We start from the raw sequence: 22,280 nt of genomic DNA on the forward strand, positions 1-22,280 counted from the left end.
AAATCTTACATTATTCCTCCTTAAATAGATTATAAAACATTTTTACAGTTGTGTAACCTGTTTTTCCGAATCAATAAACTTCTTAAAACAATCTATAAACTCGTGCAAAATAATCCAAATGCTACATTTATAAATTCGTATTTTACGTTACACGCAAGTGAACAACAAAATAATTTACTATCATCTATTGATTGTTGATCTGTAGGTCTCTTACGTCACTTCCTCCACGTGGTCTAGGCCCAATCTCCCGCCCGGAACAATCGTTTGTCAACACCGCGCTGCTGCTGCTCACACTCAGTCGTGTGCTCGTGTCTTTGTGTGTCTCTCCTTCACCATCTTTTAGTTTTTTTTAAAATCCAGAATGGCTGAACAAAGAGAAGAGTCCGAGCTCCACGATGCGGCCGCCAGCGAGGAGGAGCTGGAGACAGCTTTGTGTGTTCTGGCAGGAAGCGACCCAGAAAACTGCTCCTATTCCCGGGTAAGAAAAGCCTCCTCCACCGCATCTCTGCAGCCAGAGCCAGCCTCTATCTGCAGTGTTAAATATATAATGCTGTTCCACACTATAGTATTATTGTTGCTATATTGGTTTGTATTACGTATGGGACACCGATTAAACTATAATAAAATTGCATTGTTTTGCTCAATACCACTGCAGCACTTCTATTTACCATGATAGTCTCGATTTCCTTCTGTTAGAGAGTATAAAATAAAAAAGTTCTTTATTACATGATGTTGTAAATAACGTGTTTGTCTCCACCTCCTGTGTTGACTGTTGCAGGGCTATGTGAAGAGACAGGCTGTGTTTGCCTGCAACACCTGCACCCCCAGTGCTGCAGAGCCTGCTGGGATATGTCTGGCCTGTGCCAACAAGTGCCACGATGGACACGACATCTTTGAACTGTACACCAAAAGGTATTTAGGATACACAGTTTACACCACAGCTTGCTGATTCATTGAATCTGTGGTGCGATAAGTCAATTGAAATCTTTTTTCTTTTTGTAGAAATTTTCGCTGTGATTGCGGCAATAGCAAGTTTGGGGATTTCCAGTGTCAGCTGATGAGTGTGAGTCCACTGCTTTTATATCGAACTGAGGCTTCATCACCCAGCTTGTGTTCTTGTTTTGCACCTCATGGTTGCTGAAGTTCCTCCACTTCTTCTATTCACAGGCCAAGGACGAGGAAAATGTCAGAAATCAATACAACCACAACTTCAGTGGCTTCTACTGCACGTGTGATCGGCCATACCCAGACACGGACGATCAGGTATTCCTCTTGGATTTTTCTCATGCAAATCACATCATATTAATTAAATCTACTGTTTATGTTTCTCTCTGATCTGTCACTATAAACATTGTTTTCCTAAAATTACTCAACAGGTCAACGATGAGATGATTCAGTGTGTTGTCTGTGAGGACTGGTTTCATAGCAGGGTAAGCACGTCTGTTTGTTTAGATAAAAAGCCTTTCACAGAATATTTGCTGAAATATATGTCATGAAAACTTTCATACAAGTGTTCATTTTCTTTATTTAAGTTCTATATATTTGATAGAATGTGTTTTCTATTTATTTATAGTTGTTTATAATACAAGTTTATAGTTAAACTGTGAAATATCAAGCCTCAATTACATTTCTTTGTCGTAAGGGTTTAATAACATCTAAGGAATCATTGCTTTTAAATATATGTCTATATTGGCCTATATATCGGTATCAGAAATTTCTTACTCACAAATATTGGCAGCAGCATCGGCCCCTAAAAACCTGTATCATTCAGGCTCTAATTAAAGTGAAAGGGTTTCTGAGCACTTCCTTGGTTCTGATCTGCATTTGAACTCCACTTTAAGTCATCTGCTCTTCATGTGGTCACTTACAGCACCTGGGCTGCTCTGCAGTGGAACCCGAAGAGCTGCAGGAGATGGTGTGTGAGGCGTGCATGAACAAGGCTCCTGTTCTATGGACGTACGCCGCTCACTTTGCAGGTAACTCATCCTCCCAAAAACAAACCTGTGTCTCAACTTTTGACAATAATGTTCTGAAAGTCATTTTGCCACTCGTGTTTCTGCCTTCAGTGCCACCGGTGATCAGCGTCAGTCATCCTGAGGAGGAGGAGGAGGGGGAGGAGGAGGAGGTGGAGGTCGATGTTGAGGAACAAGGAGACAAAGAGGAATCCAGGCAAAGTGGGGAAGAAGCAACGAGCAGTGTTGAGGACACAAAGCAGGAGGTGAGAGACAAATCTTATGAGAACGTGTGTTTCCATCTTAAAATGGAGGGTTTGTACTTTCACAAAGGAAAACGTTATTTTCTTTCCCCCATTAATGAGATAGAAAATTAAACAGTACAAATGTCTGATAAGTAAAAAGCATGTTATAACTGTTATGAAAGAACATTTAACGTAATCACTGACATTTGCAGCTTTAAACAACTGTAATTTTAGCCTCTATTAAATGAAGAGTTTCAGCAAAGGGATTTGTGAGGAAAATATTGAACCCATCTACAGCATTTTTAATCTCCTGACATTTAATGCTGGGGAGTGTAGTGACCAGTGTGTCTAGGCCCCTGCAATCATTTTATTTTTAAAGCATAACTCAAACCATTATTTTTTTCATGAAATTTCACAATTGTGTTAACCAGGTGGTGAAGTTGTGCCTTTTAATATTTTTTTGTTTCATTAGAGAAATATTACGACTTATGGTAACTGTGATAGAACCAAATGATCTGCTCTTTGAGGTTTTGTCATATCCTCATGACTCTTGTTTGCTGTTATCATTACCTCCGTCAAGCAGGTTATGCTTTCCTTGTCTATTTGTCAGCAGGATTACACAAAAAAGTATTATCTTTTCAGTTTCTTTAACATTGCAAGATGGATCTTTTAAAATCAGGTATTTTCCAAGGAATCATTAATGGATCTTGATGAAAAAAATCGGCCACATTTAGGGGACCGATATCTATGAGTCTGTGCTTGGTAGAATTTAAAGGGACTGCTAGACCAAAGCAGAGGTATGTGGTCTACTGAGAGCCAGTCTGGTTTCCTATGAGGCTACTGTTGTGTGTTTAATGCCAGCCTGCCACTAGGTGGGGCTGGAGAGCAATGAGGGGATTATAGCTCTGACTCAGAGAGCAGGCTCCAGTTCCTGTTATCGTGCGTTCCCCTCCTCTGGGTAATTAGAGGAGAAATGACCCATGAGGCACTGCTTCTCCTGCTCTGCAGACGGCTTTGGCCAGGCTTCACAGGACAGCTTACTGTAAACTGGTGATTTTCATCGCCCAATCATGTCATCGTGTCAGTCGCCTTGAGACATCCCCTGGATGAGTCTGCAGTGCTGTGTGCAGCGATGTTTCACAAAGCCCAGGTGTTATCCTCTATCCCTCCTGGCAGTGTAACACAGTAACTCACCCCGTCCTCTCCTACTATTTGCATCTTAGGAAGCGGTGAACCAGGGCTCCCCGGGCAAACGGACCCACGAGCAAATGACGGGCAGCCCTGGAAAGGCCACGACCAAATCTGAGGCATGCAGGCTGAAGAAGCTGCAGGACCAGGGGCGGGAGAGGCTGAGACAGGGAGCAGTGTTCTGGCCCTACAGCTGGCGCTCCGAGCTTTGCACCTGCACAAGCTGCAAGGTGGGTCCCAAATTATACGCTCAGGTTGTAAAGAGCCGCTTGCCCGTGTTTGCTCTACCAAGTTGATCCTGCTTAATGTAACAGTATCTCCGAAGCACATCAGCATCTTTTTTTAATGACTGTTTTTTTTGTCACACATCGGCGCACAGAGGGCTTACGTGGCCGCCGAGGTGCAGTTCCTCATGGATCAGTCCGACACCATTCTGGCCTACGAGAACAAAGGTTTGGATGAGCCGTTCGGCCAGCACCCGCTAATGGCACTGACAAGCTCGATGGACCGTGTGCAGCAGCTGGAGATCATTTACGGTGAGCATGGCGAGGGCAGACGGGGCCGCGGGGAAACGTGAGGTCACATTTCCAACTAGGTGGTAATCTTTTAAATTTAAAAGGCAGAGGTGATTGATTGAGATTCAATGTGGTCACATCTTCTTCCCTCAGGTTTCAACGAGCTGACGACTTCGATCAGTGCGTTTTTACACCAGTGTGTTGCTGATGGAAAGGTGAGAAATGGACGTCTTATTGCAGATTTTTACCCGGACAGTGTTTGATTAATTGCCCACGGGCTTTGCGGTCATATTTGATGGGCACTGTTCCTTTCTGTATGCCCGACTCACTCCTTCTCTGTTTTCATCAGACGCTCACTGTCGAAGCCGTGCATCAGTTCTTTGATGAGCTGCGTGCGAGAAAAAGACGCAGAACCAACGCAGGATACCAGTAACGAGGCGGCCGCAAAGCAGACATCATATGCCAGGTTCATACGGTGCTTTTGAGTGAAAGAATGAAAGAATGTGTCATGTGGAAAACAACCCTTCTTTCTTTGAATACAGGGCTTTTTGCTGCAAACCACATTATCCTTAAGCTTGTACAAATAGTGCAAAGAGAACTGATTTCCAGTTCCTGTTGTAAAATGCTCATTACTAAGTAAAGATTGTACATTTTCATGTCCAGTTGTTTTGATTGATTGTGATGCCTTAACTTTGAAGCTTGTGATGAAACTTTTACTTGAAACATTCATTGATTTTAAATGTGCATCTTTACGAAAGAGATTTTTTTTTCACTTTTTTCGCTTTAAAAAAACAGCATGTGTGTGTGGGTTATGAGAGTATTTCACATGATGCTGCCATGTGCATATTTGAGAACACGTCCATTCATTTAAACTGAGCTACATACTTGTATTTGTTTACACCTGAGGTTTTAGGTAAAGAGGATTATTCTGGTGGCGACCAGTTAAGACCATAGACTGTTCATGAAGATGGACGACATGACAGCTCTCTGAAAGTGAAGCCAAAGCACCGTAGAGTAGAGGGCATAAACCCTGCCTCATGATAGTGGATGGGACAAAGGCCAAAAATCTAAATACATGCAAAATAAATGTTCTCAAAGATGGTTTCTGTCATTACCTCTGCCAAGAAGGTTATGTTTTCGTCTGTTTGTTTATTTCCAGGATTATGCAAAAATTGCTGGAGGGATTTTCAGGAAACTTTAAGGGATGTGGTAGGAGTTCTGACTCAGTTCCAGACCCATACCGCATCCCTCAAAGTTTACTTTATTTTCAAATGTTTTTTTGTTGATTTCCCAGAATAATTCATGGATCTTGATGTGAAAAGAAATCTGATGTTTAGGGGACTGAGTGTGTGCAATTTGGTTCAGATGCAACTAAAAATCCTGATATTGCTCTTCTAGTTTTAGGTAGTTTTCACACTGATGTGTGCCCAAGTGTTAATTTTACCAAGATGTTTGGTTTTAATTAGTTATTTGATGCAATAAAGACAGGGCGATGTTAAGGGATGTTGCTGCTGTGTGTGAATTCATGTTCATAATAAAGAAATCACATATCACCCAAATGAGATCAAGTGAATTCCTTAATATCAAACCAGTTTATTTTGAGGATGCCCAAGTTGACCACTGTTATGCACCTTTTGAGGCGACAGTAGAAAAATAGATTCAGTGAAACTAAATGCAACTTAATATCAATCTACAAACATGTTTTCTATGATAACCATACAAGTACAATGTACCTGTTAGAATTCAAACACAAGCAGTCACACATTAAAGATGGTTCAATTTCCCCCCAAAAAAGGTGCTAGATAACACTGTACACAAAACGAGCTACATGAGTTTTCAAAGAACTATTTGATGCAGGCTGGTAAGCTGGTAGAAAAGAGCTTGCATAGACATCAAAGTCACTTCTCCAATAAAAGCCCAGCCACAGGCGGGGGAAGGCACTGACTTTTCTACAGCAAAGAGCAGAACAAGGACTTTTAACCAACGGAACATTGTCCTGGAAAATAAAACAACTACCCAACATGAACATGGGGAGGAATCTGGAGTTTTGCATTTTTTCCCCATGAAGCAACCTAGACGGAAAAGTTATTTTTCTGCTTGGCAACTTCATTACTGCTAAGCAGGGAGCTAATATCCTCAGATCCTCTACATATTCCTGTTATTTTTAAAGTCGAGGAAAAGTGGGGAGGAAAAAAACAAACAAAAGACATCTCTACAAAACATGGGAATCCACACCACCTACGATATTGAACAGACTGCTCTAGATGCGGAACATTTAAGAACGAAATAGATTCAGAGACACAATCTTTTTGTTTTATACCACACATTCTTAGTGAGATTTCATGACGAAAAGACAAAAGCACACAGTGTTGTCCACTACAGTAAAAACACAAACCTTCAAAGACCACTAAAATGTGATAGAAACCATTACAAAAATCCATCAGAACATGTGGAACTCAGTTCATTATATACAATTTCCATTGGAGATATGAGCCCGCAATCGCCAACTTTTCTTCAACGCAAGATTCCTTTTGTTCGATATTCATTTGTTCCTTTTCCCTTCAGCTAATAAAACAGGTGGCTCTTACAGTGCAACGATGCGCGTATGTGAGGTTGTGTGCCAGCTGCTGGCTGTAACAGGCTTTTATGTGTTTACTTGCAGGGTGGTGGAGCTACAGCTGCTGTGGCTCTTTAACAGTATTTCTTAACAGTATCAACGCTGACTGTGCTGCTCCACGATCTCCCATGAGGTGGTGAGACAGAGGCCTGATGTATATACATGGGTTTAGGATTTAAGGTCGAGTGAAATCCACCTCCGCCACCAGGATCTTTGCAGTGAAGGCGTCCACAGTGAGCAGAACAGTCAAATAAGCTGTTAACAGGGGTTTGCGATATAATGACATCATACTTAATTGAATAAAGAGAGCTAAAAAGGGACTATTCCAAGCACTGGTTAAGGCTTTAGATTCGATTTTTTTTCCATACTAGAGGGAGCTCTATCACACTGACCACCACTCTGTGCTAAAGACTGGTTAATCATCTCAGACTCTCTGATATGTACAAACAGACCTGACTAAAGACGGGAGTGTACAGTACTGAGATTGTCTAAACACCTGTGTGTATCAAAGTTATATCCTTGCGCAAACACACACACACACACACACACACACGCACTCACAAACACCTGCTCCAGCTGCAAAACCGACCAAGTCCCCCTGCAAAGCATTTGATCAATGTACGTCAGTTGCCATGGCACCCCTATATTTTCTACTGTATCTCGGTAATGAACCAGTCTGTGATCCTCCTACCCCCCCTCCCTCTGAACAAAAAAAAAAAAAACCCCACCAGGCTTCTGCCTCTAAGCTAGACACTGAGAGGCTGTGATAGCTGAAGCCTGACACAATTATCAGACTGGGTTACTGGAGAATGACGAGCTCTGATGACCTACTTCCTGTCGGATCCAATTCCTGCTTTGTGTGACCAAGCCCTGGCCCATTACCCATCAGCACTGCAGAACTGTAGCCAGGAGGGGAAAACTAGTCAGGTGGGTTGCTATAGGCATGCTACAAGAAGAAGTGGAAATGCAAGTCATGGGAGGAAAGAGCACAGCCAGACATATTTACATATCATTTTATCACAATACTCTCGTCCCAGACTCTGTGCCATTGTTGGCTTGTGTAAATTGAGATTCCAAACCAGCCATCTACCCATTCAATCCTGAAAATAATAGAGAGACAGCCGAGCTAATGAATGCAGTCTTTGTTAAACAATTGGTTCATAACTGAGCTACAACTAGTGTTGTGACCTTCTCATGCAGGATTCACACAGCACAGAGCCAAACTTTCTTTACAATCGAACTCATCCCAGTAGAGCCTGAGTCATCCTCTAACCCAGCAGGCTCACAGAGATCATTCACGAGCATCGACAGTTAACCTACAGCTCTTGCTCTTTCCATACTCTGACTGTGTGATGGATGGCACAGTGTGAAAGAGGTAGGACAAAAGTACGGATCCTATAAATAGCAACCATCGACCACACCTTTTCCCTGCTCCTGTCAAACACACACACATACTGTATACGCAGGCACACGCTTAGTGCTTTGCCGTCCACTATGATGGACAGCCACTCATTACTTTTTCCCTTTTCTTAACTCAACCCCTGGCCCTCCACTGGGGTTAAAGTGCAGATTTCTTATAAGGGTAGTCAGGCTTGCTGGGTGACCTGCGGTCTCTGGCGATCTCCTCGGTTACACTGTTCCTGTGAGGCTGCTGAAGGGGACCCGATGATTCTCCAGCGAGAACCATCTCTTCCGGGGCGTCTCTAGGTCCTATGTGCCTCTCATCGTAGCTGTCCATGTTTCCACTGGGGGATCGTAAATGACCTAAACCATGAGTCAGGTCCGTCTCATTTGATCGCCCCCTTGGAATATGTCCCATCCTGGGCTGGGCCCCAGAGGGACTGGCGAGGACTCCATCATGTCTCTGAGAGGTCATACTGAGGACATCCAGTCGAAGTGGGTCAGCGGCAGAACGTCCTTGCATGTGGCCCTGGGGCTGAGAGTCAGAAATGTAAGGAGGTGGATAGGAGCTGGAGGGGGTGCAGCTGTGGCTGTAGAGGTCTGGTCCTGCAAAGGAGGGCAGAGGGTGAGCGGAGGTTGGGGTTGCAGGTCGGCAGGAAAAGTCATACAGGTCAGGGAACTCGGCTTGAGCCTCCAGCTTGGGTTCAGGAGCGTGTCTCTTGCAGGAGTGGCCATGTCCAGGACCGTGGCCATGGCTGAGGCGGACAGAGGGGCAGGGCCCATGGGGCAGATGGTGGCCTGAGGGGCCCATGGGGCTGTGAGTGCTATCTCTGTCCATCTCTACAATGTGCTGCTCCCTCAGGGACATGACGGAGACACCCAGTGCAATGTCAGGCATGAACTCCCTCATAACGGGCTCCATGTTCATCTGCAATAGAAAAAATACAAATGTGATGTTACCTGACAATTGTGCTGCTGATGATCCAAGGCAAAAGCCATAACGCTGCATTTGAATAAACAAAACCGGCACAAGGACACTCGGAAGTAGCACCCACACTCACCGCTTGCTGGTCTGAAAGCAAAGCTCGGCCCATGGCCTGCGGGTTGGTGCAGTCTGGGGGCACGGGCCTGGGCACAGAGGAGTACTCTGAGCTGCCATGCTTAGCGGCGGCATGGCGCTGGATCAGGGTGCGGTTGCAGGGATAGGAGAAGGAACGGGTGGGGGTCGGCATGGGCACGCGGGGTCGCCAAGCACCCTTGAGCTGGGCATGGCTGGGTGTGGCAGGGGGGTGGTACGGGGGAGGTGGAGGAGGTAGGGGTGGGTGGAAGCCAGCTATCCCTTCCAGCTCTGTGAACATGCTATCCATGGCTGGGCTGCTGTTTACCCGACAACGACCCACCTGGCGCAGAGCCAGAATTGGACTCTCATCTCCGAACCGTTCATCAGGGAAGAACTTGTACGGGTTCTGAAGAGACAAAAAACAAAACAGGAGCTCATGAGATCTTTATCCATTGTGGTTCTGTGAAAAGAAAACCCTATATTTTAAAATATCTATCCGTCTGAGATTTTTGAAGGCCAGTGTCTATATGCTGTATTCCTGAGGTATGTCAATGTCAGTCTCACCATCAGCACAGCCAATCTCTCTCCCCCCCTTTAACCCCTCTAACCCCTGGTGGGGACAAATTTCTTTGCTTTCTGCTGACCTGCAGTAACTCTGTGGCTCCGTCTGCCAGACCGAACTCCCTCAGCACTCGCAGCTGCAGCTCATAGCTGACGGTGGCTCCTTCACCACAGTTGAGGGCGTACGCTCTCTGGACCTGCTCCGTGTGTCTCAGTTCCTGCAGCCTCCGGATCATCTCCTTCACCACCGGCAGCTGAGGCACTGAAAGACACGAGCGATACAAACACAGTCATTTGATTATTCTGACATTACTCTGGGCCACTGGTAAAATCTGAATTGCATAATGTTGGCTAGGATATTTTCAGATCTGAGTTCCGTTTGTGTCACCCTCTGGTCACACCTGAACACTTCTCTTACCTGGAATTTCATTGGCCACGACCGACGGAGCGTTTGATGAATTCCCTGCCATTTGCTGGTGGTTGATCATGTGACAGCACTGAGGCACGGCATTGTTGACCATGTAGAGCGTGTCTGGGACGTTGGACATGCGCACCAGTCGCAAGCGCACCAGGTCCGTCTGCTCCACCATCATTTCATCAAGTACAGACTGAGGACAGAAAGACAGGAGAGGAGAAGTGAGACCAATTCTAAAATAAATGAATATCTTATGTGCAAATCAAGGACATGGAGAGGTTTTGCAAATTAGTTCCACTTGACTGACACTTAATCTAGTATTGACTGTCTGGTTTGTGTATGTTTTCATAAATATTCAGGGCCCTGAGGCCTATAAATTAATAGGAAAGGGTGCAAATTGACATAAAATTTGTTTCAGTCAAGATGATGGAGCCAACTATGGAAGAGACGTATGTATAGCAATAGCTGGGTTTGGCTGGTTTTTAGCACGTGAGAGCTGAGAACAGGTCCACAAATTCCCCACAGGCTATGAACGATCAGTCTGTCGTCTTCTTCCTCTTTTCTCTCTGATGGAAGCTATGTGGGACTAAAACATGTTTCCTCTACTTTCTGCATTGTCTGGAAGCTGCATTATTCACATGTGACCGAGCCATACCTTCGCCTCCTCTACGTAAGGAGAGAAGAGGCGGGGACGCACGTAGATGCCTGCGCTCTTCTGCCGTAGCCAGGCATTGGCTTTCCCCCCCTCGGCTGTGGGCAGCATGTCGGAGGGAGGGGTGCTTATCAAACCCCTTTTAAGCTGTGAACAGGATGAAGAATGAGGATCAATGCTCTGTCTGAGAAAGGTCACAATGACAAAGGTGCACACTGCAGCTGGGAAAAAAAAAAAGAGGGGGGAAAAAAAGGAGCACTGACCGCGTCAACGAGGACGTCACTGTTGGGAGGTAAGATGTGCTCAGTTCGGATGAAGGGCAGGAGGGGAGACAGGATCTCTCTAAGCTCCTCCACATCCAGGTCTCTTCTCTTCACTCCCCTCTTGTTTACGCTGTGAGCTGTGCCGCTCAACAGGTTGGGCTCTGCGTAAATGAGGACAGGGAGAGCCATTAGCCGCTTTTTAATATAATGCATATGGCAGTAACTATTTATGTAACCATGATTATGCTTTTAACTCAACCTGCCGGCTATTTTTGGGTCACGGAGGAGGTTCAATTTAGCAAATTATGTCAGGGTACTGTATTTCCTGCTGTGTTTTTTGAGCTTTCTTAAGCAGGTTGCCAGCGCTTAACATATCAAATTATATGACGACTATGATGACTAACCATAACCATAAATCCTACACAAGAGAACCGCTTACTAGGTCAGAGCACAATGTCATGCACAATCAGTATGGAGCCACTTCTGCTGACTTCCTTTGAAGGGTTAAGTTTGGCTCCTTTTTGAGATGCTTTTAAGAGTATTTTGGAGGCTCTGGTGAGTGGGTAATTTCCTCAGAGCCATTAGGGGGGCTGCTCAGAGGGTAATTATAGAGTGTATTATCTTACCCCTGTCTGCCATCCTCTTAATAAGCTGCTGCTCGCCCCACTTAACAACATACTTGAGAATGTCCTGTTCACTCGCCTGTGAATGAGAGCAAGGTACAGAGAAAGAGAGACGGACGGACAGAGAAAGAGAAAGAGGACAAGGTTAGATATTGTCGAGAACAAAACTGGGAAGCTGTTAAATGAGGCTAAGGTGAAAATGCAATATGTTCAGGCTTGTGTCGGTGCGTAGCTCCGGCCTAGCTGGTTTGTTTGAGTAGTTGGATTACAACACTTCCCCTCAACCATCTGGTCTGACGTCCAAGTAGTGTGGCAGAGCAGATGACAGCGCAGCTTTGATTAGGGCTGTGGCTTTGAAGGCATTTCTCTCCAGGGTATAGAGTTAGCTCAACTCTGGAGACCCTTAGTGTGCATGTGTGTTAGGATACAGTGTGCAATTGAGTTAATGCATCTGTGAGTGTATATGTGTTGACTGTATTTTTTACCAAGCGATCACTGTGAACAAGTTAGACACCTATTACTGAAACTTCACACCAGAAAAATGTAATGAAATGTAACAGGGCGACAGCAGCCTGACAGGTGGTGTTGTGTTTTCTTACCTGCAGGTAATCAGACTGAATTGCGCTGAGAAGGTGCTCTTTACCAAGCTCGTAGAGAACATCCGAAGAGACAACCTGACTGAACTCTTCACAGAGGAAGTGCATGGCCTGCCTGTGGACCCACTTGGAGCCGTACGGCTGGGAGCTCCACTTCAGGATGGGGACGAGCGAGTCCAGGGACAAGCTTTCCACAACGATGTCCTCGCAGCCTGGGAGATCAATGACATAGAAAAATACATTTAAGCCCTAATATTCAAATCAAATCTGTTTATGGGCATAAATGTATCATAATGTTCTAACAATAAGTCCAGATAGTAAAGCCCGAAAAAACTAAGAGTTGACATTGATTCAACACAACAAATATTGGAGTACAAGAGGTGATCCTTCAGCCACTGGCAGACCATCAGTAGTTTTGACTTGTATTCACTGACCCAGAGACTCCTGTAGCTCTACATCCTCCCTGCTGCATTTCCTAAATCAGAGCACATACCAGAACAGCAGGCAGCGGTTTAACTCTGTAACACACCAACCCGCAGAAATGCCTTTGATACCTTGATGTGTTTCAGTCTCAAGCTGCCTCCTCTTAACCTTGATACGTTAACACAACAGCCTGGGGACATGTGCTGCTGCTGCACAAGCATGCACACTCTGCAAACTATGTACACACGTGTGCATAAATCAAAATTGCAATGCGAAGCCACAGAAAGCTCAGGGCATTGTGTACCTGCTTCTCTGTCAATACAGCAGCACTCAGACACATATTTCACTCAGATGAACAGATGATTGGTTTGGATAATTCCATTCCCGACAAGCCTGAGCGTCAACTGGCTTTTATTCTTAGTCTTTGTCTGATCGATGATGTTTAATACAAAATGGACATCCGTGGAGATAAAGCCAGACTGACTGACGTCTGGCCAGAGCTGCTCTGAACTGAAATAAAAGCTTGCCAACTTCCTCATTCCAGGCCATCCTGTCCATCAGCTCTTGGTTGGGTCAGTAGCAACACTCCTCAGGGAAACTCTTATCTTAAACTCGAAGATCTGAGCTGCCGCCCCCCCCCCACAAACCACCACTTTGAACATACACTCTGGGAAATTGGACACCACACTTGAGTGTTGACTCCAGCGATGCTTTTTCTTTTGAGAATGAGGCTCCATATCTGTTCGAGCACAACTCACATGTTCTTTAAGATGAAAACACACATGTAAGCATTAATATGCATGCACGATGCACATACATGCAATGACGCACATACTCTTGCTGTAAAGGCAAGTGTGAAAAATGCAAAGCAGACGCCCGCAGTGTTTTAAATGAGGGTTGGAAATCCTGCATCATTAAGGAGACAGATGAAGTTAAAATGAGGACCCAGGCACTTTGCCTTTTTTTAATCTGCTGGAAACAGACTGGAAGAGGGAATGGATTCTCAACATCTGTGCCTCCATCTCCACCGCTCCATCCCTGTGATGTCCTGTCTTCTAGAAAGTGCTTTAGCTTGTTTGCAGTATTTTACCGTTGCATCTTTACCCTCTTCTAAAAAAGGCAGGCACACATGCACAAAAGGCGGACAATTCCCCACTTGGGACCGGTAGCGAAGAAAGGCAAATGGCTCAGCTTTGTGTTAGCCCATTAGAATTCACAGTGACAGCCAGTCTTCAAATGCAGCACTTTTGTTATGAGGTAGAGATTAGGATCAGCATCATATCTAATACTAACTTGCCTCTACTTCTCTCCACGGGTGGCACACCGCATTCACTGGAGTGTAGCAGACTGACGAGAATATCAACACAACAGCGGGAACAGCAACAGCCAGCGCTACACAAGTCAAACTTTAGAGGACGCATGCATTTTATCTTGTCGTTATTATTTGGAGCTCTGTGGTTAAAACCTCAACTGCTCTAAATGGCCTGTAAACAAGCCTGTGCATGTAAATCGTGTGTGATGATCGCTTAAGGGCTGGGCCTTCAGTCAACACACAACACACTGAATGCAGTGGTCAGAGAGTGAGCATGGAGGGAGAGAGGTGCAACAGCGCACACACACACACACACAGACTGAAAACACACCAACTGGCAATCAGTTCGGTGATGCACTTGAATAATTAATAAGGCTTTTAATATTGGTTGCCATTTGAGTGAGATGGAGTCATAAAGGGATACACGTATTGAGAATTAATAAGGAAGAATGACAGAGAGCTTAACAGCTCTGCGAAAACCTCCACAGGCCGAAACTTCACGCAGCCAGGGGGCAGCAGTCGAGGAGCACGCGAGAGGGAGGACAGGGTGACAGATGAGAGGGCCCTCTCCTCATGGAACCCCTGACATCAACCTCTCCGCTGCCTCCTGAAGAGACGTGGCTGCTACTGAAAGTCTCCAGTGGTGGGATGGGCTTTGACATAATTCTTGTTTCACAATCAAGCCACAGATGGCACAGTTATTTCACAATTTGGAGTGTGCGGGCTTCACGATTAAAACGAATCACAAGAGTGGAAGAGAGAGCTCAAACACAGTAATAACTGGACGTTGCAGCAACAGACAAAGAGAGGGGACTTGGATAAAATGACACCGGGTCAACCTCAACCATCTCGCCACATTCCACATTGAGGTTTCATGGGAACTGTTTAGAGCCGTGCAACACAGTGGGAGAGGGAGGAGAGGGGATAAAAATATCCTGCAGTAGGGGATTGTTGAAAGGGGGGATGGGAGGGAAGAGGAGGTGATGGTGTGTGGAGATGACACTATTTGCTTTCTTGCAGGCTTAAGCTGCCAGACTGACCCCGAGAGTGACACTGCTGCTTGGGGACGGGAGGTGGTGTTTCACCAGCTGTGTGCACTGTGTTAGTGTACGGTGCTACTCAGATCAGTGCACAGGTCTTATAATGATTTGAGTCGTGGCTCTATAGTAAATACAGCAATTCAGCAGCTGCCCAGAACTAATCCTGTGCTTCAAGGAATGATTCAGGCATTCTACTTTTTTTTCTACTGTCGAGAGCATTATGTCATGTTATAAAATCTGTTTTTTTGTTTTTGTACTTTTATCTTTAGACAGCATACACGCTGCTGTCATCTTCAAGCTCCAATATTTACACAACCACACCCATAAAGATAGCAAAATATACTAAATTTGTCATAAAAATTGTAGCACAAAACAGACTTTGTGCAGGTCTGCAGTATCTGCTGCTTAGTGATGAGCCTATACACATGTGTAGTGAATTCAAAACAAAATGAATAAATCAACCTGCCAGCAGAGCATTAAACACTGTGTGTGTATATCTGCAGCTACTTCATAATAAAAGCCTTTCAGCCACAGAAAATCGGATGAAAGGAGATATCACTGGAGGGCTTTTACTGCGAAAAGGCTTGACTCACAACAAACAATGATTGAGGGCATTTTCAGTATGTTTAATAATATTGGGACTTGGTGTTAAAAATGAAAATTATACTGTTTTGATTCCATTACACAGCATGTGGCAGTGAAATGATATGCCCACATGACTAAATGCATCTCATATCACCATTTCACTATCTGACAAACTAATTCCCCTCATTGGGGCTCAATGAAATTTAAGATGGTTATAGGATCTTAGTCACACAATCTTGATCCACAGTGAAGACACAAAAGGTCAAAACACTTTTTTGGTGCATTTGAAATAGGCCGATTCAAGCGTTGCACAGGTTATTCTGATATAAGTGGAGCTTTGTTAGGCGTGTTGGAACTGGCCAGCAAATCAGATATGCCGCTCTGGACGAGGTGAGAGTGACAAATTGAACGGCTCATGTAACTTTTGGCATGTTACTCTTTCCTCATTCTGAAACGGTGAGTCAAAAATCCAGTGTCATCCGAGTAAAGATAGACGGGCGACAATATAGACGACCAGTGACGAGGTGTTGACACAAGCTCAGATGCACTGCATGTATGAGACAGTACGCTGTCTGCCCCTGGAGACAAACCCTCCAGTCTCTAACAATCTGCTACTGGCAGCCGCAGCGTCAACACTCATCACAGGCGGCCAAGCTGTTTAACACTGGACTATGTGCTAACATATGCTAACATGTGCATAATGTACCTTGAAATAGAGATTAGAATATTAGGACACAGTGTGAGATACATATTCAGTGATTAGAGTGTTGTGAGGTATTAATTCACAAAAAAAATCCAGACAGTTATTATGAAATTCATCTCATATTATCAAGTACATGGAAACAGACACTATAATGATGACAGGCCAGACAAATTAACTTTGAATTTCACAATGAAGGCTATTTAACTACATTACCACTGCTCGTACTGAGGGTTTAAAGCGATTTGCCCTTGCTGAGACCACAGCAGCACTGACAGTTTAATAAGGAATCAAACACGACTAAAGTGTGAGATGGATTATGCTCTAAAAGTAGAGCTGGACGGTTAAACAAATGTATCAAAACATTATAAATCTCTTAATGTCCTAAATTAGGAATAACGCAACTTTAATTAAATGACAGAAGCTGTGTAAAGCATTAAATTAAGGTTGACTTAGCTTACGTTTTACCAGCAGCCCAGTCATTTTAACATGTAATTAACTGACATTAAAAAGGACAAACATATCAGAGGTGAACCAGCATTTAAGAGGAAATACATCAAACAATAATATCAGTCATGGCCAAAAGGTTAATCTGATAACATGTCTTGATTTAGATCAGCAGTTATACTCACAAACAAGTGTAGACAATGTGGCTGTGACCACGCCATGTCTGAAGAGAACATCTTTTTTTAAACTTGTCATGTGCTGTGAATTTGTGTTTGTGTGTTATAAATGTGTGGGATTATGATTTACCTTGAGCCAACATACTGAACTCCAGGAATAGAGCGATATGGTACAGTTCCATCGCCTCCTCTGTACGGGTGCTGGCCCCACGGCCCCCTGACACCAGGGCCTGCACCTCGCCAAGGCTGCTTGCTGAAGGACTGCCCCGAAGCACCAACCCGAGCTCCACCGCATCGGTGTACATGCAGTGGAGAATAACCTGCACATATTTGCGTGGGATGATGGACTCATCCAGCACTATGCGGGTTGGTGTCTGCAATGTGCGCTCCGTCATTTCCTCTCCTGTGCGGATGCGTCTCTGCAAAAGGTTTCTGAAGAAAGGTGAACGTGCTGAGAGGATCGCCTTGTGTGCCCTAAGGTCCTCGTCTGGGGTCCTGGGCCCCACACTGCATGCTGGGCCCGCTGTTGTTGCTGCAGCCACAGCGCCTCTCTCATTGCAGCTCTCTATCATCTCAGAGTCTGAGGAGAAGCTGAGCAGAGCATCGTAGTAACACATGTAGTCGAACAAGCCCTTCATATCTGCCTCCAATGAGTTGGGCGTACCAAACTCCTCACTGAGCTGCACCAGTACATCCACATTCTGCAGCCTGGTATCCTCGGCTCCCCCCACTCCAAACTCCCCAGTGTACAGGTAGTGAAGCAGGGCAGAGAACATGGGCACATCGATGCCGGCTGTCTCAACATCCATGAGAACCTCTGCTCCATAGCCAGGGGATGAGGAGAGCAGACTCTTGAAAAAGGGGCAGCGGGCAGCCAGGATGGCCCGGTGAGCTGGGAAGCAAGTACCTTGGAAGATGAGGTCCACATCTGTGCAGTACTTGTGCTGGTAAAGGGCGGCGAGATTCCGCTGCAAGCTGGGAGCCTCGGCACGTGCCAGGCTGGCCTGGAAGCTCAGCTCCTTGAGGGCCGCTGTGCCCTCATACTCCTCCACCAGGGCGTTTGTGTCACGGACGTCCCATCCTGACAACAGCTCCCGCATCTGCCGCGCATGATCTGCAGAGCGGCTGGACTTCCTCCTTTTGATGAACCTCCGTTTAAGGGTAGCTAGACCGAGGCTCTTCTTCTTCCTGTCTGCGGGCCGCTCATGGCCGTGCTCCAGGCTGTATAGCTTTGACTCCCAGCCATACCCCTGCTGAGAGTAGGATGAGGTCCCTGGAATGAAAACACATGTGGGTTAGTGTCACAATAATTTTAGTTTGTGTATAAACGCACAATAATATTAACACAGAGTGGAAGTAATCCGTTTACTTCATGACAAAAGTATGGTTGTTTTGATGATGCATGTTCCCTGATACTGATACTATTTTAAAAATAGTCTTTTGATGAGACGTGAAACTTCATAACTCCAACACCATTTCACTCTTGAGGCCAGACGACTAGAAACACTATCTGTCTCTGGCACCCCTGTGGTATGGCCAGCTCGGTCAGGCCAAGAACACATTGGATCTGGATCTGCATCTGGATCTGGTTCAACAGTAGAACAAAACAGAACCCCTTTGTTTTGTTTTGTTTCAGACCACTAAGAACCAATTAGCTCAGAGAAGACTTTGTCCTGCTTTGCACTTCTCAGTGAATGCGAGTCTATTCACATAGTCGGGTCCCCTCAATTACACAGTTATCTTTGGCCTGAGAGACGGGCCTCAAACGTCAGACAGGGTTCTGCCAAGGAGATCCTCTCTGCCGGCCCTTCTCTCAGCATCCATCAGTGTGACCCAAATAGTAATTATTCTAACACTGAGAATCATCTGTGGCCCGGGCCAGCTGAATCAAGCAAACCGCAGAGCTCAGAGAAACCTCAGAGGTGTCAAAAGGCTAGGGAGATCATTTGGCTTCTTTAATGATACTTTACAGAAGAAGTCTACAAAATCCTCAGACCCAAGTCTTTGAAACTGAAATTAACAACGTTTTTTTTTGTTAGGGACAGATTTATTTGAATCCACCTTTGAAGCAGTTCTCTAAACCCTCTGGCAATGGGGGCTGCGGGGAAAGATTTAGGGACAGTAAACCAGAAACACGACTTACATCCAATCATTTCCAACAAACAAATACACTAAGCAATAAATTATGTATAGCACAATACATATAGCATGTGTAGCAGTAACACGCAATCTTATATGGCAGACTTTTATTTCAGTGCATGTGAGTACAAAATGTCCACAGCAGCTGCACTCCACAGGGGGAAGAATCAAAAGTTTTAAAAAAGGTCTTTTGTTCTCTGAAAGATGTGAGAATTCAGACAGATATATTCTAGTTGTGGTATTTCTGACATAGACACCAATGCTGTTAAAATCTGAGGCTCTGTAGCCATTGCACCAGTTAGGTGAAAAGTCAGACAGTCTGACAATCGCCCGACACCAAATACTTGATGTGATTTGGGATATTTGCCTCTCATAACACTTCAGAAAATCCACAGAGCTGGGAGAAATGTGGATGCATTGCTTTTTAAACACAATTGAGTCATCTGTACCAGTCAATGGGCCGGTTCAAGAGCTCTCGTGGACGAAAAGTATTCATCTCTTGCAGCATTAGTTGTCATGGAAGCAGGTTAATCAAATCTGAAGTGCGAGTATGGCCGTGCGAGACCCCCATTATGTGTTTGTATCACGGTAGAATTGAGCCAATTTGGGTTCAGTGAGGTAAATATTTCATTTCAAAAGAGAGTGGGAAAAATCTTTTTCAGGCTGTTCGTTCAACACAGAGATATTTTAATCACATGCTATCTGAAAATACTGAATGTTTTTCAGAATTGACTGGTTTAACAACGCAATGTGACTAGAATGGCACTTTGAGAGCACTTACCCCCACCAAAGCCCAGGAGTCAAATAATGAAACCACATTTAAATTCACTAGATTCAGATTTTTGTTTGGATCTGTACCAAATTGCACACACCCAGAGGAATAAAAAAAAATCCCTGGATCTTCCCCATGATTCAGATCCGCACCAAAAAATGATAAGTCATTCCCTGAAGTTTTATGGTAATCTGTCCAGTAGTTTTTGCACAATCAAGCTAACTAACAGACAGACAAACAAGCAGACAAAATGTAACTTGTTAAAGGCTCAGTGTGTAGAATTTAGTGACATCTAGTGGTGATGTTGCATATTGCAACTGAATACCCCTCACCTCACCCTCCCCTCCCAACATAACAAAACATGGCGGCCTCCGTAGAGAAGACCCGCTCCTGATGTAAATATAAAGTATTTAAATATAATGGGCTCTTTCTAAAGTAAAGAAAACAACAATTTGTACGATTTAGATGAAACACACTCGGGAAAACTTCACTAAGATTATTTTATATTAAATTTCTGACAATAGATCCCTTTCACCTAAATCTTACACACTGGACCTTTCACCTGGCGGAGATTATCACGGAAAAATGACCTACCTATAAAAGTCTGCTGTGCCTGTGCGTTCCCCCCTGTGCGTGGGGAGCATGAGTGTGGATAGCTGGACCCATTTGCACCCATCCTCACTTCTCTTCACTTGCTATTCGGGGGTCCCCCCTCTTGCTGAGTCATTCTGCTCAGACGACGTACTCCTGTCAGTCCTCAGTGGTGGGTCAGGCACGGATCCACTGGAGCATCCTCAGAGCCCCGGGCCCAGTCTGCCATGCCTGGAGGGAGGGAGGAAGAAGAGCAGAGAAGAGAAAGAAACGTAAGAGAGATGTTTGAGCCAGAGACTGATTACATTTTTTAAGTTGCTGACTAACATCTCACAGGGATTAGAAACCATGATGAGTTTGGACAGTTTGGACTCTGTGAAAGATAACGAATGCTTCATAGTCAAGGAAGCTGTAGAGAAGCTTCTACACCACACAGTTTCAGCGCAAACATGAATAATCATCTGCCTCGGCTAAGTGAACAGGCCTGAAATGCTCAAAATGTTTTTCAGAGAGATAGTCTTCATCTGAGGACTGTGTTTTCCGGCTCCTATCTGTAATCTTCAACAGTGACTCAACGGAGACTTCCTCTGCTTGGCACTCAGGAAACTCTGACTGGCAGTTTACAACAAATCGAATGCAGATGTACGTTGATTTGTGTATGAGGCACAACCCAGTCTGACTTTCAGCAGTGTGTATGTGTATGTGTGTGTGTGTATTTGTGTATGTATCTATGCAGTGTATAATTACACTGCAATTTTAGTGACAATTCATTGAGCAAGGGCAGATCAATTAAAGCCAAGCTGCTTAGTTTTACATTCTCATTAAATTACGATTAAAATTCATCTCCAGGCCATTTCTCTAACTGCAGTTTTATTCCGTTCATGCAGCACAGATAGGTTCATATAAGCTGTGATGGTTGCATGCTTATCAACGTGGCTTTTATGAGAAATGCCATGTTTGAATGCAGTCTCACCTTACATATTGATACATACAGCACTGACTTTCCCCTTTAATTAGAGCCTGACTGATTTATTGATTGGCCGACAATATAGGCCGATATGAGCCTTTCACAGACATATCAGCATTTATGTTTGTGGATTTAACTTTACATCAAATACATTCAGTTTATTTTCTTAATTAAAGTTCTATTTATTTGGTTGTACTTGTGTTTATAACAGAATGTATGTTTTAACTGTAAAATATTAAGCCTCAACTACATATAAATAATTTAAACATATATTGGTAGATATTGATAGAATTTCTTTGCTTCCCAATATCGACATTGAACCCTTAAAATGCATATCGGTTGGTCTCTAGCTGTAATATTTCTGGTTGTATTGGTCCATTGCGGCCAATGCTCCAATAAGCATGACAGATAAATTGGACTTTTTGCATTAATGTGATGAAGTACTTTGATTTGTCATATATTATCTCATAGGATTTTCCAAAAATACTCCTATTTGGTCAGTGTGTCCTTCAACAATGTATGAATATGTGTCACTTTCCATTTAGCTGCTTCAGTGACAGTAATATTGTGCACGCTGGCTCACAGCTACACTGAAATGTCTTACACGGACTTGAACAGAACGGAGCCATTATTAATGCTACGAGTAACACATCTGCTATTCCAATGACTCAAAATATCTGCTGTGAAAGTGGCCTACATGGTTTAAATTCACTTGATCAACAAATAGTACAGTACCCTGCATATACCTTGATAAAGAATTACTCCACGTTGCACACAACATGTGACTACGTGACATTAATTCTACAAGACGTTTTAATATTATTTAGGTTGCAGTTAATTAATGTGGTTGGTTGACCATAGCGAAATTCAAGGACGGAAAAATCTCTGTGCAAGATAGAAATAGAGGTGAGCAACCACAAACAGCTCCATATGGTCATTTTAACGCTCGTCTTGCCAGCCATGACACCAGCCAAGGCGCTCCCAGTAGGTTTTCTGCTCTGTCCTTTGTACTGTCACACTCTCTGACCAAGCAGAATACA

The 22,280-nt window shown here is 44.3% G+C and overlaps 2 protein-coding genes across 7 annotated transcripts in view; one reads left to right on the forward strand and one right to left on the reverse strand.

The window, feature by feature from the left end:
- Window positions 1-6,084, forward strand: LOC117755800 (putative E3 ubiquitin-protein ligase UBR7). Of its 5 annotated transcripts, none has more exons than XM_034575892.1 (12): window positions 1-478; window positions 779-912; window positions 1,003-1,063; window positions 1,168-1,263; window positions 1,377-1,430; window positions 1,871-1,976; window positions 2,067-2,218; window positions 3,421-3,615; window positions 3,765-3,921; window positions 4,054-4,115; window positions 4,250-4,366; window positions 4,807-6,084. In XM_034575892.1, exons 1-11 carry the CDS (start codon window positions 362-364, stop codon window positions 4,331-4,333), a joined length of 1,218 nt encoding a protein of 405 aa, XP_034431783.1. In that variant the 5' UTR covers window positions 1-361; the 3' UTR covers window positions 4,334-4,366; window positions 4,807-6,084. The 5 variants fall into 5 exon arrangements, 3 of the variants coding, with proteins under 3 accessions (XP_034431783.1, XP_034431784.1, XP_034431782.1); XM_034575893.1 differs by having other exon boundaries at window positions 4,814-6,084; XR_004612666.1 differs by having other exon boundaries at window positions 2-478; window positions 4,250-4,395.
- btbd7 (BTB (POZ) domain containing 7) overlaps window positions 5,474-22,280 on the reverse strand; it is a 22,574-nt gene continuing 5,767 nt past the window's right edge. The window contains exons 2-11 of one of the 2 annotated variants that reach the window (XM_034575889.1): window positions 20,277-20,504; window positions 16,902-18,044; window positions 12,092-12,300; window positions 11,496-11,571; window positions 10,870-11,030; window positions 10,610-10,753; window positions 9,958-10,147; window positions 9,623-9,801; window positions 8,980-9,384; window positions 5,474-8,846 (exon numbers count right to left, since the gene is read on the reverse strand). In XM_034575889.1, coding sequence (XP_034431780.1) covers window positions 8,076-8,846; window positions 8,980-9,384; window positions 9,623-9,801; window positions 9,958-10,147; window positions 10,610-10,753; window positions 10,870-11,030; window positions 11,496-11,571; window positions 12,092-12,300; window positions 16,902-18,044; window positions 20,277-20,358 — 3,360 coding nt within the window. In that variant the 5' untranslated portion in view covers window positions 20,359-20,504 and the 3' untranslated portion in view covers window positions 5,474-8,075. Of the gene's footprint in view, window positions 8,847-8,979; window positions 9,385-9,622; window positions 9,802-9,957; window positions 10,148-10,609; window positions 10,754-10,869; window positions 11,031-11,495; window positions 11,572-12,091; window positions 12,301-16,901; window positions 18,045-20,276; window positions 20,505-22,280 lie in introns of those variants that run through there. The other variant, XM_034575890.1, reaches the window with a different exon arrangement.

Source organism: Hippoglossus hippoglossus, chromosome 22 (genome assembly GCF_009819705.1).
Source record: "Hippoglossus hippoglossus isolate fHipHip1 chromosome 22, fHipHip1.pri, whole genome shotgun sequence".
NCBI classification, from domain to species: Eukaryota; Metazoa; Chordata; class Actinopteri; order Pleuronectiformes; family Pleuronectidae; genus Hippoglossus; species Hippoglossus hippoglossus.